The sequence below is a fragment of the Eucyclogobius newberryi genome, unplaced genomic scaffold (assembly GCF_026437365.1).
Source record: "Eucyclogobius newberryi isolate DKJ021-1_F unplaced genomic scaffold, fEucNew1.0.hap1 SCAF_7, whole genome shotgun sequence".
NCBI lineage: Eukaryota > Metazoa > Chordata > Actinopteri > Gobiiformes > Gobiidae > Eucyclogobius > Eucyclogobius newberryi.
Window position 1 is genome coordinate 28,994,804 of NW_027316389.1, and position 16,395 is coordinate 29,011,198.

The following is a 16,395-nucleotide window of genomic DNA, read 5'->3' on the forward strand; positions in this document are numbered from 1 at the left end:
AACTTTGTCTACGTTTGTACCAGTGAAATGTTTGAAAAGTAGAAAAACAGCTCCCTCTAGTGGAGCTGGTTAGTGGTTGTTTCCCCGCACACTCAAAAGAACCTCCTGATTTGTGTAATGATGGTTCTTTAGTAAGTAGGATTCTTTATAATCAATTACAGCCAACAAAGTGCATTTTATGTTTAAATTCTGTCACATTTCATCTTCTTTCTAAATCTGAAATCAGCCACATAAAGCCTGTAATCTATTGACTGCAGTGGATTGTTAATGGATTGTTTGATAAAGTTTAGATCATTTCTGTGTCGTCCGGGCAGGCTCCATGACAAAAGAAAGTTGAATTCTGTCAACTGGAGAAACATTTGGACAATTCACTCTCAACTTAAACCCGTTGACAGCGTTACATTTTCTTTTGCAGTGAAGTTGTTTCTTTCTGGTTGGATGAGCCAGTGATAAAAGATCATTCATATCCGTCATATAAACGTGTTCCTTCAGTGCACAAACATTTGCATTCTGATTTATTAGGAAGTATTCTGTTCTGCAGGTTGTCGTTGCCTATGTTTGCCGTAAATGCAAACCAAAAATGTCAATCTTTGGATAATAATGTAAAGAGCTACATCTGATTTATTTTCTGGTTTTTACAAGGAAAATTGTACAAAACGTGAAAGAACATGTAAAAAAATGTAATTAGTCATTTTAAAATTCATCGTACTTAATATTCCAAATATATAACAGCAACTCTAAAAAGCCATTGATTAACTGTCACGTGTCACCAGGTGTTATGTAAAGTCAAATTTCTCCAGTACATGTTAACACAGAAAAACAATCTGATTATACTATTTACTTATCTTATTCTTATTCTAGTTTGGGACAGGTTTCAAACGTTAAACTTTCCTTCACAAACTGCCACATGACTGAATATTACATTTAAGACGAGTATTATATAAGTAATATTGAGAAGAAAAAAAAAAACCCTGTCATATACATATCAGAACTATGTATTCGGGCCTTAAACTCTTGCCATGGACACAATAATGTATATCTTTGGAGCATATATTTGACAGCAGGAAAAAAATCACACACAAAAAGAAAATGACACAAACTACACCTATAATCTGGACTGGATGGACCTTATAATGGACAAATGGAAAAAGTGGGACCAATTTTCAATGCGTCATGAGTCTGTTTCTGTAAATATCCTGTGCTATTTGTGTTCTTATTTTGTCTTTTGTTCTCTGGTGGAAATCTATGCTTGAGAAAAAGAAATAAAGCTCGTCAAATGCACTAGGCCTTGTATCAACCCGACAATCTCTCACAAACACTGAAAAGAAAACAAGACAGTCATTAGTGATTCAATAACATATTTTAATTTCTCAGTGTTTTAGTATAAAAAATCCCAGCGTCTGTTGGCTATACTGTGGTCTTTTTCCCAGAGAATCAGCTAAAGTACCAAATGTATTTACACACGACGTCATTCAGACTCTACCTCACCAAAATAAAACACCAAACACTACCACCGCACCGCTCAGATTAATGCTATCCATTTGAAATCAAAAACAAACAGACGGAAGAACCTCACAAAAACAATAGGAGGAGACAGGGACGAGAGCGCCCCCTGTCGTCTGTGCCCGAAGTTACTTTTCTTTTACAATACTCTATAAAGTGATGCATAAACAATTTCTGCTTTACAATAAATTAGTTCAGGCACGTTTTTCTCCTGTCCATCGTTCGTGTGAAGTAAAAGATGGCGTTGGATGGTTGTTTTTTTTTTGTGTTTTTTCTACAGAAGACACTTGAACTCATCACAGCACACTAGTACACGCTCACAAAAGAAAGGCTGAACACTTCTTTAAAAACAACAAAACGTATAAAATGATAACAACATATTAGTGGAAATTGTGGGCAGCAGATTTTTTGGTTTCGAATGAATTATGCACTTCAGGCATTTTAGAAACTTCTATATAGACTTTATATAAATATGTACAAAAGAAAAATGAAAGAATGCGATGAGTGATGTGACGTCCTAGTAAAAACATTCAGTAAAAAAATAATGTCGCGTTCACACAACAAAAACAAAATGAATGCCAAAAGAGAACTTGAAGCCAATAAGTTACAAAACCGTAAAAAAAGAGGTGAATAAAAACAGTATGCAGGTTAGTTTAGGCCGAGTTTTACCACAAATGGTACGGTACGGTTCAGTTGGGTGTGATCGCTGCGGTTTTCCCTAGCAAAAAGAGGCAACTGTCCTAAATATTTGGCAACCCTTAAGACAGTACAACGATGGAACTACAACACAGCTTGGTCGAGAACGAAAAACGTCAAACTAGAAAAATACATCAGTCATATAAGGAGAACAAAAGAAAGAAATCACAAGATGTCATCGTTTTTTCATTAAGGCTCTTTTTTTTCTCTTAAATTAACAGTCATATGCAACAATACGTGAAATGCTTTTTTTTTTTAACCCCCCAACTATACTTCTATCGTATATAACACAATCACACTTTGTAGAATAATAAATTGTTCTCGTAAAACCCCAATACAAAATACTTTGTCTTTAAGTAGCTCTATTTTTCCTGTACAATTTATTGCAGCAAAAGGGTCCATACAGCGCATTTAACATCAACGTAGACAACCAAAAAAAACAATTCATCACTTTTTTTTAATTTGGTTAAAAATCCAGACTCATGAATCTCATGTGATTATTTCATCTCTCTCACAGTGAAGTCTGCCTTTACCGTAATACCACCTTCCACTGAACCGTACCGTAATGCTTGGAGTAAACGAGGCTTCAGTTTTGTCTCTTCGCAGAGATAGCACCAACATAAGCAGCCACTTCTCCCGTTCCAATGTATAACGAAATACACTGAACCACCGAAAAAAACAAAACAAAAACGTAACGAAACAAAACAAAAACACGCACGTAAAGAGGAATAAATTAGTGTCGGGGCTGGAGTTATGTACAGGTTGCTGCTGCTTGGACGACGGTGGGCCGTGGAAATGGCAGTGGGATTGTTGCAGCAGTCTTTGCAGCACGTTTGAGGAGGTCAGACTCAAAACTGACACATTCAACAGATTTCAGTCACTCGAAGCACACGATGGAGAGTTTGGACGTTTTCACCCGCTAACCGAGTCGTTGCATAGCTCTTGGGACAAAACAGGGATTTGCGTCGAGAAGCTACAGTGTTTGGAAAAGGAAAAGAAAAAGAAGAGGAAAAGCCAGCTCCAGTTGACAGGAAAATGGTAAACATGACCGGTGAGTGTTTGTGCGTGTTGGCGGCGATTGTGTGGAAACGAATGAAAAGGACAGTACTGAAGGAAAATGAAATGACAGTTGTGGCTGTTAAGGGAGGAAAGAGGGTTGTTTCAGTCTGTGAGAGCTGGTTTATTTGTTGCTCGGTGTAGGATTGCCACACACGCGGCTCAGGTGGTCCATGGCGCGGTCGAACGCTAGCCGCACGGCTTTTCTGTGAAATGAAGAGCACGACTCCACCAGCTTCAGGCGGTCCAGAGATGGCTGGATGCCAAAGGGCGCCATCTTGGATCTAGGAAGCCATTGCCTGAAAGAGAGAGGATGCATGTGACACGTGACAGCAAACAAATCTGTTACTGTAGTGACACAGCACATCCAAATGTTAAATCCACTGACCACAAGCTGAACGGAACACTTTTAGGTGGAGTCTACAGGAAATAAACCTGTTCCATATGATACTGTACTGCGTGTATTTGATGTGATGTCCATTTTTTGCGTTAAATTACTTTTTAAAGCCCAGGTCACTAATAGCGCGCCGGTACGAGCAGTGCAGCCTCACTGAGTAAGAGATGAGCGGGTTTTAAGAAATAGTTCAAAATTAACTGAGAGTTTGCGTCTTTCATTGGCATCCCCCCCTCTCTCGCCCACCGCAGGAGGAGCAGACGTGGAGGGGGGCAGACACAGGCAAGCGGACAGTGGGGACAGTACATTAAGCTGCAAAATGATGTTTTATTACAAATGGACTCATAATCATCGGGAAACAAGCGTGATGAGTGAATTGAGCCGGTCCTAAACGCAGAGGCGCAGATGAAGCGCTGTAACACGGGGCCAGCGTCACAATCAGCCTTTTATGAAAACAGCAGGTTTTTTTAATCTTAAGATGAGTTCACTTTGCAACACTCAACTCGTCTGCTCTCTGCACGGGGAGAGGAACATAAAGATGGAAACGTTTTTTGCATGTAACGCCAATCACATCGCTCCATTATTTTGTCCAGAGGGAAGTCAGAGTTGAGTGAGAGGTTCTGTTCCACGTCTCATGTCAGCCCTATATTCTACCTCAAATATACTTTTAAATGAGCAATAAAACATTTCACTTTCATTTCATTTGATATAAAATAGAATGCATCGGTAAATTGTGAAAAATAAAAACACCTTTAATAATACTATCTTATAATATGGTATAGTATAGTATATTATAGTTTATAATATACAAGTGATAAAACACCGAACGAAGTTCAGGACATTTTCTCAAACTAGACCTGGTTAAAGTGCGTTAGTGAGTCCTGGTCTAAAGGTCCAGAATTCCACTCAACAGTGCAATAAAAAACATGAAGGAGCTCACCTGTCATTTATGCACCAGGAAAATACAAACGATATGTTTCATTTTCTCTGATAAAATCCTAATTTTCTGAAAATTTATAAATGTGTGCCAGTTTGACGTCCTGTGGTGTGACAGTATTACTTCAGAATCTAATTTTAATTGTTTGAAAATATATTTTAGGATGGGGAAGTTACATATTTATTGAACCAACACATAATTAGGTAATTCATGTTTTTTTAAACATCACAAATTTGCTGTGACTGTGCTATAAGAAGGCTCAAGTATTCCATAGTTTGTGTGTAACTTAACGCTTTAACATGCTGTGCTGCGACATCACCTGTAAAATACAGCATCTACAATCTAGAGAGTTACACACAAAAAGAGGTAATACTCGTGTAAAGCCTTCAATACTCTCGTTGTAGAACTGATTTCTTTCATATTGTGCTACAAGGGCGGGTCGACCCGCAGAACAGAGAAAGTGCCCATTACGGCTGTGATCTGAAGCGTAGGAGGCCTTACCAGCTGCGTCTGCTGTCGAAGAAGAGGACGAGGAAGAGTTTCTCTGCGGACTTGTACTGCATCTGCTCTCCGAGTCTGAGCACGTCCCGCGGCGGCCGGGGCAGGTCCAGCCCGTGGAGGCGACAGCCCGTCCTCCGCGCTCGCGGCTCCATTATCTGAGGCACACACACACAAGACCATCACAACACATGAACACTCATCTCCACGGCGACAGCGCCAAGCTCCCAGCGGCTGACACAGGCACAGTCATGCACTCAGCTCCACATGCAGCAGAAGCAGCCGGAGGCACTACCACAAGACGAGGCAGACGCGACCAGGCGGCACTCACCAGCGCGGGGAACGAGGGATATCCACTACACTTAGCCCAAACTAGTTTAAGAGGCTCCAGTGCAAATGCAGCGGAGTCTGAAGGCTTCCACACAGCTACAGGGACAACAACAGCAGGTTAAACACAAGACGCACAACGGGAAAAACCACGCTGCCAAGTTGTGTTTCCAGAAAAGAAAAGTTCAGACTTCTTGAATGCATAGGCAGGAAATGGAATAAAAGTGTGAAGGCTCAAAAAGCTCATTCGTTTTTAAAATGTAGTAAACGTTGCGTGTGTATTTTGGTTCGGCTCTGCCCTAAGTAAAGCTCTTGTGTCGGTTTAGAAGTGGAATGTGTGTGAGTCCTGCTCCAGGTGAAACAGGGCTGAAACTGATACACTTTATATCACAGACTCTCAAATGTAGATTGTACTTTTTATTATAAGCAAATTCATATTCAATTAGTCAAAATTTAAAGCAACTGAACTTGAATGGAAACGCAACTATAGTCTGGTTAATGACGTAGCAACAACACACACAACAAACATACAGGGTAAAGTCAAATAAACATTTTTACATCTTGATTGTCATAGTTTTACACACATTTTCTGTCAAAAAAAAAACTTTACAAAAGGAACAAATAATAATTTACAAAGACATATGCACATATGCAAATAGACAAACATAAAAGAACGCTTGGAGCAGCCATGAGGTTTTAGAGCCCTTAGAACAATAAGGTTGTTTGATATAAATACTTTTAATACAGGTTTCAATATAGCACCAAAGACAGCCACACAGATCCTGCAGTGTCCATGTGTTTAGTTTGGCTGGATAAAATCTCATACTTTGATAGAACGATAAATAAATAGATTTTGCTTTAGGGTTCAATCAGGGCAAATACATGTTAGTTTTTGCAAAGGGTTGGTATAAGCGAGCCATGCCACTCATGCACAAACACAAGTGTCTCATGAATGGTCCTGGCTCAGGCGCAGCATGTTTTACCTGTGGACACTTTTGTAGAGTTGGTGAACTCTCCATTTTCCACACAGCTTATGACTGAGCTTTTATCATCCACAGTGCTTCTGCGAGCTGACGGCCGACACTTCCCACTCTTGGACACGGAGTTGGTGCTGAAATACAAGAAAGGTAATTGGATATTTGAGTGTTTTCTTTTCTCTTGGGAGGCTACGTGAACAGGGGCGTTGTCCTTACCTGGTGCCGCAGAGGACGTCGCTGGAGGAGAGACTGGACTCCGAGGCACAGCGTCTGCGCGGCTCCAGCGGCCGAGAGTGCGGCAAGCTCTCCTCTTCCTCTTCCACCACAAAACCGTTTGTGAGCCCTGGGATCCACAACAAACATGTATCTTTTATTGCATGAGGGTAGCGAGAAATGAAGCGTGAATGCAGTCCTTCAGCATGCAGCTGGCACAACTAGGCCATTTCTGATTGAAGTTTTTGGTCCAACATTGACTTTACCCATGTGCTTATAAAGTATTTCCTAAATGAAGGTAAAATATAAATCTAACCTATACGTTTGTGATATTTACCTGAACTGGGCCGTTTCCTGGGCACCTCGTCGTGTGCGTCGACGCTGCTGCTGCGCGTCCGTTTCTTGGGCAACAGCAGCGTCTCGAGGCGAGGGATGACCACGGAAAGAAATGTTTTGGCCAGCGGTGCCCCGGCCTCTTCTGCCGGAGCGAGCTTGTGGGGGCTGACGCTTTTGGACTTCCTGAACAGGATGTTGGTCCGCCTGTTACCCCGGGGCGAGAGGTCGGGCTGCAGGTCCATGAGCAGCTCGTCGGGGAGGTGTCCGTTGGGAGTGTCCCGCGGCGGTGAGGTAGATGCGTCCGACTCCCTGGGCTCCTCGTCTCCGTCGGGTTTGGTGACTGTGACGCTGGGGGTTGAACTGGGGGCGGGGCTGGGGGGAGTGTGTTTGGGTGAGGATGGTAGCGCTAGCTGAGGTATGAACGTCTCCTCCTGTGCGGCAGCGGGAAGTTCAGGTAGTGGTATTAGCTTGGGCTCAGCTGGTGTTGGGGAGGGGTCCTGGGACGCGGGCTTGTGGCGGAGGGGCTTCTTGAGGCCTATCTCGCTGCGCACCTCTGTGATGGTCTTCTTCAGTAACTTTAGTCTCTTGCTGCGGGACGGGCTCTGCTTCATGGTCCGGCTCAAGTCCAGCTTTTGCAAAAGCTCCTTCAGCTGCTCCTCCAGAGGGGTGTGCTGGCGATAAGTGGGCGTCAACAACTGGTCCACTGCAAGAACAGGACATAAGATGTAATATTTGTATTGTTATTGTCCTTTAAAAACATACCCCTGAGCACCTTAGTCATCTCATGGATTGGTGGTAGCACGCCATCTACTGTCAGCAATTACCAAGGGGAAATAAAAGCTGGCTTTTTCCCCAATATGCTAATAATAATAATAATAATAATAATAATAATAATAATAATAATAATAATAATAATAAATAATAATAATAATAATAATAATAGCAGCAAGCGGCGATGATCGGCCTTTGCCACGCCGCCGCAACATGAGGGGGCGCTAACGCGCCTCAATTTACCTTTTATTACCCCTACTGCTGAATCCGTGACGCTGTCTCGTCTTTTCCCCTTTGGTTTACATGTAAAGCGTTCGTTTAGTGCGCACTTTTGCACGGGCTTTGCCAGTTTACAACGGTAATGTTCCATTTTCCTACTACTAATTAGTATGCACGGGCGTGCATGAGTGAAGGAATGCGTTAGTGAGTGTGTGGAGGTGGGCGAGTGGGCTCGATTTCGTGTGCACTGCGAGCGCACTTTCGCCGTCGCGCTTCGCACGGCCTTACGGAACTAATAGGCCTCTCGCCAGCTTGTGGCGCTCGGGCCTAATAAGCATGAATTTCTAATCAATACATTTTAGCAAAAAATGCTCAGAACGAGTCTGGCTGTGACTTATGGACTTAAAAACAGCACAGATCTCTGGCGCTGTAGCTAACATGCTTTTTCTGAGGCACGGAGCCAAAGAAACTCATGACAGGATTAATGAAACAAGCGTGACTGGAGCTAAATACAGCCCATACAAAGGTATGTTTTTGATGTGGCAACTTGATTATGACATGGTAAAAAGCTTTAGTCAATTTAGCATAATATGTGTCCTTTAGCCTTTGTATGCAGCGAGACCTCAGCACAATGTGCAGACGAGAGGAGTTATTCATCTACTCGAGTCAGCTGTCAAGACATTTAGAGAACCAGCTGGAGTGACACTTTGTCATTATGTAATAAAAGGCCCTTCATAGAAAATTAGTGCTCAATAGATTTAACGTTTGGTGAGAATAACTCATTAATAATTAATTAGCTGTGCAGTCATGTGCAGTCATCGCTTTTCATCAAGAACACTCCAGAAAAATAAGGAAAACATCTTCCATTGTAGCAAAGGAATGTAATGTACAAACGTTTCATTGAGTTCAACAGTTGTGGAGCAGTACTTACCCTCGCTCCAGGTGAAAGGGGCGGCTTCCTCCTGTTTGGGGGCCTCGGGAAGGTGGATCCCACTGGGGAAGTCGAAGCCGATGCGCTCCACCTCTCTGCGGGCGCGCCTCAGGATGACCCCTCCGTGGTCCTGCATCCGGAGACCCGCTTTGTAGAAGAACGTGTCCTTGGCGTTGTAGGTCAGACAGTTTGCGATGATGAGGTTAAAGTCCGACTCAAACTCGTCCAGGTTTCGGTAGACGTGATCGTCGATGTGCTGCCTCATCGTAGAGTAGTCCATGGGCTTCGTGATGACGTCTAGGTAGTCCGGCACCTGACAGGGACAAGAGAGAAAGTGTGATAGTACAAAGATATCTGGTTTAAGATTATATTAAGATATAATTTACAAGACAGTGGAGAGATCAGCAACGTGACAAGGTTTAGAGGAAGAGACGGACTCGGATCAAGTATAGCTCGGGTTTGAAGTTGGAGATAAAATTCACAGAGGGCAGAGTAACATGTATTGAATCAAATTTGTTCAATTAAATTCAAAACGATGAATACTACATCGACTTTTACATCAACATTTTTTCTTTCTTAATCTATGGTTCATTAATAAAACAAGCGTGTTTCATACTGATTTTTTATTCATTTCAGCGCACTGTGTGATTAGGACAGGCCTACACAACACACAGCTTTTTGCCACGATAAAAGAAAGTGCTATAAAAGAATGTATTCAGTAATCAAATCTACTGCTCTCATCCAAAGCCAATGAGGACAACTTTACATATCTACTTTGTGTGCAAATATATGTCATCAGCTCAGACGCTGAAATGTGGACTACTTCATTAGATCTGCTAAACTTGTGAGACTGAACAAAGAGCTTTTTAACTTGAACTTAACAAATGCTGAAAATATGTAGAATTGAATAGTAGAGATATTGACACGACTTAGAGCTTGAAATAGATTGGGAATGGTTCAGTTTCAAATAAAACACAGTACCGGTAAACGCAGTATTACCTCCTTTGCGCTGACGGGCTGAGCAAAAATACTGTAATGGTCCTTTTCCTGGAGCTGCCGGAGCACAGCTCTCAGCAGGATGTTGAATGGGGTCAACTGCATCTCCAGAACGGACTGTTGCAATTTCATCTGACCACAAACAGGTAGAATATCCTTTAAAAAACTCATTGTTATTATAGAGCGTAGTTTAAATGAAAGCAGCTTTACCTCTTCTCGCTTGAGTTTTTCCCTCTTTCTTATGAGCTCTAACAACAGTCTGGCTCGCTCGAGGTCGTGGCGAAGGCGGTGCCACTCTTTTAGCTGCTCCTTTAGGGCTTGGTTTGCCTCTGCACGACTCACCTGCAAGAAAAAAAAAGAAGTAAGACTAAGCTCCAGGACATATAATCAACTTTTAACCATAGTTTTCCATCACTATCTCACTCAAAGTCGCCTTGTAATTGATACCTGCCTGTAGACTAGTCCTTTTTCAAATTTCCATTTCCACCAACCTCCTATCTCCGCCTACATCCTTTAATGCCACTTTGATTTGGTGGGATTTTTCAGCCAATGGACACGTTTCCCTACTCAAGTAGTTTTAGATCAATATCTCAGTTTACAATGAACAAAATGTACAATAATGATCTATGGCTGCTGCAGGCTAAAACTAAAACACCAAAATCTTTCATTATAACTCACAATATTGACAATTTAGACACATTGCATACTTTGTTTTAATTGAATGAAGCCTTTAAAGACTTCAATGCATTTTGCCCATTCAGCATTCAGTAAATTAAATGCCTTAACACTTACTTTTCCCAGCCCTCTCTGGAGTACTTACTCAGTAGGCAAACTCTCATCCCAAAACTCTTTTTCACCAGCAATAAAAGCAATCGCCCGCAATGGTTCAGGCGATGTGTGTGAAGTGTCTTGCCTAAAGACAGTAGAAAGCACACACCTGCTTGGTTTTAGGGGGCTGGGGGTTGGCCTGTAGTCGTCGGATCAGAGGCACGTTGTTTCTCGCCTGTCTCTTTAGCACCCAGTAACTCAGCACCCGCTCCACAAACGGACGCTTCCTCTGCACCGACACCTGGTTCAGGATGGTGTCCAAACTGGAAAGACAAGAGATTCATGGTGTTAAACTCCAATACTAACACTAGGACATTATTATTATTATTCAAATGTGTAACACACAACTGTACTCAAACAGCCTGACAAAAATGTTAATTACAAAAAGCAATATTTATGGTGCAGGAAGTTTCTTCACGAGAAATAGTGCATTGGATATATATATTTTGGACACTCATTTACAAAGGATTAATATTGAATTCGGTGGTGGTACTGTAGCCACAACTGCCCTGGGGCTGACTAGGGCTGCAACCAAAGTATATTTTAGTAATGAATGAATCTAGCAGTGATTCTGTTGATCAATTGATTAGTTGCTTCCATTGCAAAAGGCCCATTTATATGGATTTTTTTAAAAATTGACAGAAATTAACCTACGGTTAAGCTTTAGAACATCTTCTATTCCAAATCATTTGTTTTTATTTTATTTAATAACACAGCTTTACAAACATATCTCATCTCATTCTGGGGTAATTCCTGCTCCGAGTAATAAAACCTCTTCTTTCAGGACATGGCATGTTTTGGAGTTCAGAAAACCATTATTTGATTACTAAAACAGTTAAAAATACTTTAAAAGAATATTTGTTACCGGTTGTTGCAATTACTTGTTTCAGCAAAAACATTTGCTTTACTTGTTTCACAATTTTGAATCACTTGCTCATAGACAGACAGTTTATCCAATTCAAAAACCTATGGACTGAATCAATGCTCTTAACCACTGTGTCGCTCCCTGGATAATCTCAGAGTGGTCCGTTTCTTACCTTGAAGCGGTGATGCTGGGCCCGTTGCTGGCCGGTGTTCCCGACTCCGCTGCTGGCACGGGCTCCACTTTCCTGGTCTTCTTCCGGTGCCACACTTTGGACCGAGGCTTCCTCTTCTCAGGCCGCTTTTGAAACGCACCGTTTTTTCTGTGCGGTTCCTCGTAGATGTTCAGCACCCTCCTGTCGCACCCGTCGGGCGTATGGGCGCAGCAGTAGGCCGTCTTCTTTACAGATAAGGTGGTCGTTCCGGACGGCGACTCCTCTTTCAAAGGCTCGATTTTCATAAACAGACCTGCCTTTTGCGCACAGCTGACGTGGAACGCTGTGTAACAGTTCATTTTGTCACATTGTATACAAGCGCCTACGCCTTTTTCTTTACAAAGATAACAGGTGAGTTTCCAGCGTGCCGGGGGGATATTACGCACTCCGTCGATGGGCTCAATAAAAGTCGTATCGGAAAAGCCAACCTCGGGCACCCAGATGGCACACGCCACATGCCCCCAGCGGTCGTCGTCAGTCCTCTTCAGCGCGCCTCCTCGGTTGGGACAAAAGACACAGTCGGCCTTGCGGGACGGGCACTGCAGGCAATGACGACACAGCCACTGTCCTTCTGGGATGTAGGGCACGCCGTAGCACTCCTGATGCACCGCGATGTTGCACGAATCGCAGAAGAGGATGACGTTGCTGTCTGCTCCGTCGCCGTCCATACAAATACAGCACACGGCATCTTCGTCCACGAGAGTTTGGTGATCGCTCTGACCCTGTGTGGCTGTGTAGGACTCCTTCTCGAAGCGGTCCATGAGAAACTCGAACAGGTTGTGCGACACCTGAGTGGCGCCTTCGCCTTTCCGTTTCTCGTTCATAAGATCCAGCCAGGCGTAATCTTCCTCGTCCATGTCGTACTCCACCTCCTCGTCGAGCTCCTCCTCCGTCATTTCTGTGTATTTGTAATACGCCGGCGGCCTCTTGGGCACCACGGGGAGATTGTACTCTACTGTCCTGAATTTGGGATCCAGTAAACCGGTGTTGTTTGTTTGTGTGGTTGTCTGGGAAGACACCAGTGCTGCGTTTTTCTTCTGCTGGCTGTTTTTGAGCCGTACCGAGCGGACTAAAACTTGCTCGGACTTTTCATTGTTCTCCTTGTTGCTGTTGCACTCCATAATTTCCTGCGCCGTGGGGTCGTCGTCGCCGATCACGTCCAACTTGTCGTAGATGCTGATCCGGTGGACACGCCCATCCACCTCCAGCTCCACCATGCGCTGGGCCTGGGCGTACGTCAGCGTCTCCCGATTGGGTGAAGGTTTGATGGGAGACGACTCTCGCTTCAGCACCGACGTGCGCTGGTTTCGACTCTTTTTCCGCATCTTGAACTGTATAGACCCTGTACACAGGTCAAAGAAAACATTTTTATCCAGGCATAGTTTCATATTCAGTAAACTAAACCATGCATATATATTTAAAGCTGCAATTAAGCCATTTTCACCAGACTCTTTTGCTCCACATAGCTAGATTAGAGGTTTCGATGCAGAACAATAGCATAAGTATAGTTTGAGGCAAGAGACCATTTTTCCTGGGTTGCCACATCCACTTGCATTGTATTAATGTCATGTTTCATTATTCACCAAGTAACTAGTTTTAATCTGTAACACGCCGCATTCTACAGCAGAATAGAAAAGCAGAAGCACCGATTAAATTATAGCGTTGGTTTACAAACCAAAAATGTTTAGATGTGGTACATAAAGATGAGCCAAAAGCAAAGACATGTTAAATCCACATATTATCAATAGCTGATCTTGGAGAGCAAATGGTTAAAAATGTATCACAAAACATTACGGAGCAATGCTTGAACAGTGTAGTGTTTTTTTTTTCCCCCAAGTTCAGCTTTAAGAAGCAGAAATGACAAGCATATGTATATATGTGTGTTTGGTGTGGTGCTGGGGTCTTTACCATTACAAATGACTAGTGAAATGTGAAGGAAACCCCTGCTTCATTAGCTGGCTCTTTGAACTGAGGAGCCCCCTGACACTCAACTAGGTCGGGGGCATGGGACTGGTCGGAGGCATGGCTCTGGTCAGGGGCATGGCTCTGGTCAGGGGCATAGCTCTGGTCAGGGGCATAGCTCTGGTCAGGGGCATGGGACTGGTCGGAGGCATAGCTCTGGTCAGGGGCATGGCTCTGGTCGGAGGCATAGCTCTGGTCAGGGGCATGGCTCTGGTCAGGGGCATGGGACTGGTCAGGGGCATGGGACTGGTCAGGGGCATGGGACTGGTCGGAGGCATAGCTCTGGTCAGGGGCATGGCTCTGGTCGGAGGCATAGCTCTGGTCAGGGGCATGGCTCTGGTCAGGGGCATGGGACTGGTCAGGGGCATGGGACTGGTCAGGGGCATGGGACTGGTCGGAGGCATGGCTCTGGTCAGGGGCATGGCTCTGGTCAGGGGCATGGGACTGGTCGGAGGCATAGCTCTGGTCAGGGGCATGGCTCTGGTCAGGGGCATGGCTCTGGTCAGGGGCATGGGACTGGTCAGGGGCATGGGACTGGTCAGGGGCATGGCTCTGGTCAGGGGCATGGCTCTGGTCAGGGGCATAGCTCTGGTCAGGGGCATGGGACTGGTCGGAGGCATAGCTCTGGTCAGGGGCATGGCTCTGGTCAGGGGCATGGGACTGGTCGGAGGCATAGCTCTGGTCAGGGGCATGGGACTGGTCAGGGGCATGGGACTGGTCGGAGGCATAGCTCTGGTCAGGGGCATGGGACTGGTCAGGGGCATGGGACTGGTCGGAGGCATAGCTCTGGTCAGGGGCATGGCTCTGGTCAGGGGCATGGGACTGGTCAGGGGCATGGGACTGGTCAGGGGCATGGCTCTGGTCAGGGGCATGGGACTGGTCAGGGGCATGGGACTGGTCAGGGGCATGGGTCTGGTCAGGGGCATGGGTCTGGTCAGGGGCATGGGTCTGGTCAGGGGCATGGGACTGGTCAGGGGCATGGGTCTGGTCAGGGGCATGGGTCTGGTCAGGGGCATGGGTCTGGTCAGGGGCATGGGACTGGTCAGGGGCATGGGACTGGTCAGGGGCATGGGACTGGTCAGGGGCATGGGTCTGGTCAGGGGCATGGGTCTGGTCAGGGGCATGGCTCTGGTCAGGGGCATGGGACTGGTCAGGGGCATGGGACTGGTCAGGGGCATGGGACTGGTCAGGGGCATGGGTCTGGTCAGGGGCATGGGTCTGGTCAGGGGCATGGGTCTGGTCAGGGGCATGGGACTGGTCAGGGGCATGAAATGGCTTGTCCCAACCAAAACAAAAGGACAGTCTGGACCCAAAGCAACGCTACAACAGGCGATGTCCCTGCGCAGAGGCAGCCGCCTCCGCTTCTTTCCATTACAAGGACCGTCTAGCGCTGTAAAGTACAGATTACATGTTGCTTTTTAATGTCGGGAGGACGTTCGGTGGTGGAGGTTGGTTTGGAAACGTAAACGACCTTGGAAAAGCGGTTTGTTGGTCTTTCCAAAGCCAAAAACGAGCGTCTGATGTCAGTTACCTTTAAATTTGACAGAGCCTAAAGCACATGGGGACAGAACAGTCTTGTTCTTTTCTCCATTACAAGCTTCACTTATAAAAGACACTGACCCGAAGCAGAGGCCAACAATGCGCCTTTATCCGCCCTCAGCCGCAGGGAGCGGGCTGTTGTGGAAGAACAGGGGCAGCGAGCAGCTTTAACTCGGCCAGCCTCGCTCTGAATGAACAGGGGCTGTCTGTGCTAATGTTGGGTTGGCTTCAACGACCTTCAGTGTTAAAATAAACCAAGAACAGTTTCTCCAAGTGCGGATAATGATTAACCAAAGTCTTGGTTTGCGGCGGCGGGGCCAGATGGTGTTTTGATCCGGACAGTGGCCTCTCTGCTGGTCCGTAAAATGCATTAGGACACTCCGTCCACAACCCTAGCTCCTGCTAGCCTTTAGCCTCACTGTGGGAGGAAATATGGCGACCAGCACAACACCAAACTGCCTCAACTAAAAAAGTTGTTTGTTTGTTAAAGACAGAGACAATGCGTTTGATTCAAACACACTTGGAGGGTTTAAAACAAACATTCAATCATGTTGACAAAATGAGACAGTTCCTACCTGTGTATATTTAAAATGTTGGCCTTTTAAAACAGGAGCAATGGCGGCGCGGCCTGTGGAGCACAGCAGCACTTAATTCCACATTCAGTCAGCTCCTGCAAAGGCGGCCGCGGCGCGCGCTGAACCGGACCAATCCCGACACAGAGCAGCGCTCATCTAGGGCTGAGGGCTCGGCCTGATGTCCTCCACAGTATCTCAGAGCTATATTGATCTGCAGGAGAGCGCAGAGAGGAGGTTTGAAGTAGCTGTCCTCAGCGGCAGCCCGAGCTTCTCTTCCCCCAACAACAATGCAGCTGCGAGGCGTTCTGCTGCTACGTCACCGCGTACGGCGAACACCCGGAAGTCAGATGTTGTGTTCCACAGTGGGCAGCAGCAGTCACAGAGCCATGGCAGCAGTACGCGTTTACAACGGCCTACACTGCAGTATTGAGCATGTGTCACTGAACAGCGAGTTGCTACGAAAGCACAGAACTAGCAATGCCTGGGAGTTGTAAACCTGCACCTACTGCTCAGGGAAGGATTCATGTACAGGACCAAATACTCCAATGCAGAGCTTCTCTA

General features: G+C 45.3%; 1 protein-coding gene across 2 annotated transcripts; it reads right to left on the bottom strand.

Moving 5' to 3' along the window:
- Positions 1 to 1,341: 1,341 nt before the first annotated feature.
- On the bottom strand, positions 1,342 to 16,150 carry LOC140349558 (bromodomain-containing protein 1-like). Of its 2 annotated transcripts, XM_072435942.1 has the most exons (12): positions 15,835 to 16,150; positions 11,720 to 13,100; positions 10,792 to 10,945; positions 10,065 to 10,196; positions 9,858 to 9,986; positions 8,859 to 9,171; positions 6,939 to 7,640; positions 6,605 to 6,731; positions 6,395 to 6,522; positions 5,416 to 5,510; positions 5,088 to 5,242; positions 1,342 to 3,554 (listed from the first exon to the last, which is right to left on the bottom strand). In XM_072435942.1, the coding sequence occupies exons 2-12, from the start codon at positions 13,081 to 13,083 to the stop codon at positions 3,380 to 3,382; spliced, it is 3,474 nt and encodes a 1,157-aa protein (XP_072292043.1). In that variant the 5' UTR covers positions 13,084 to 13,100; positions 15,835 to 16,150; the 3' UTR covers positions 1,342 to 3,379. The 2 variants fall into 2 exon arrangements, with proteins under 2 accessions (XP_072292043.1, XP_072292041.1); XM_072435940.1 differs by lacking the exon at positions 5,416 to 5,510.
- Positions 16,151 to 16,395: the final 245 nt, after the last annotated feature.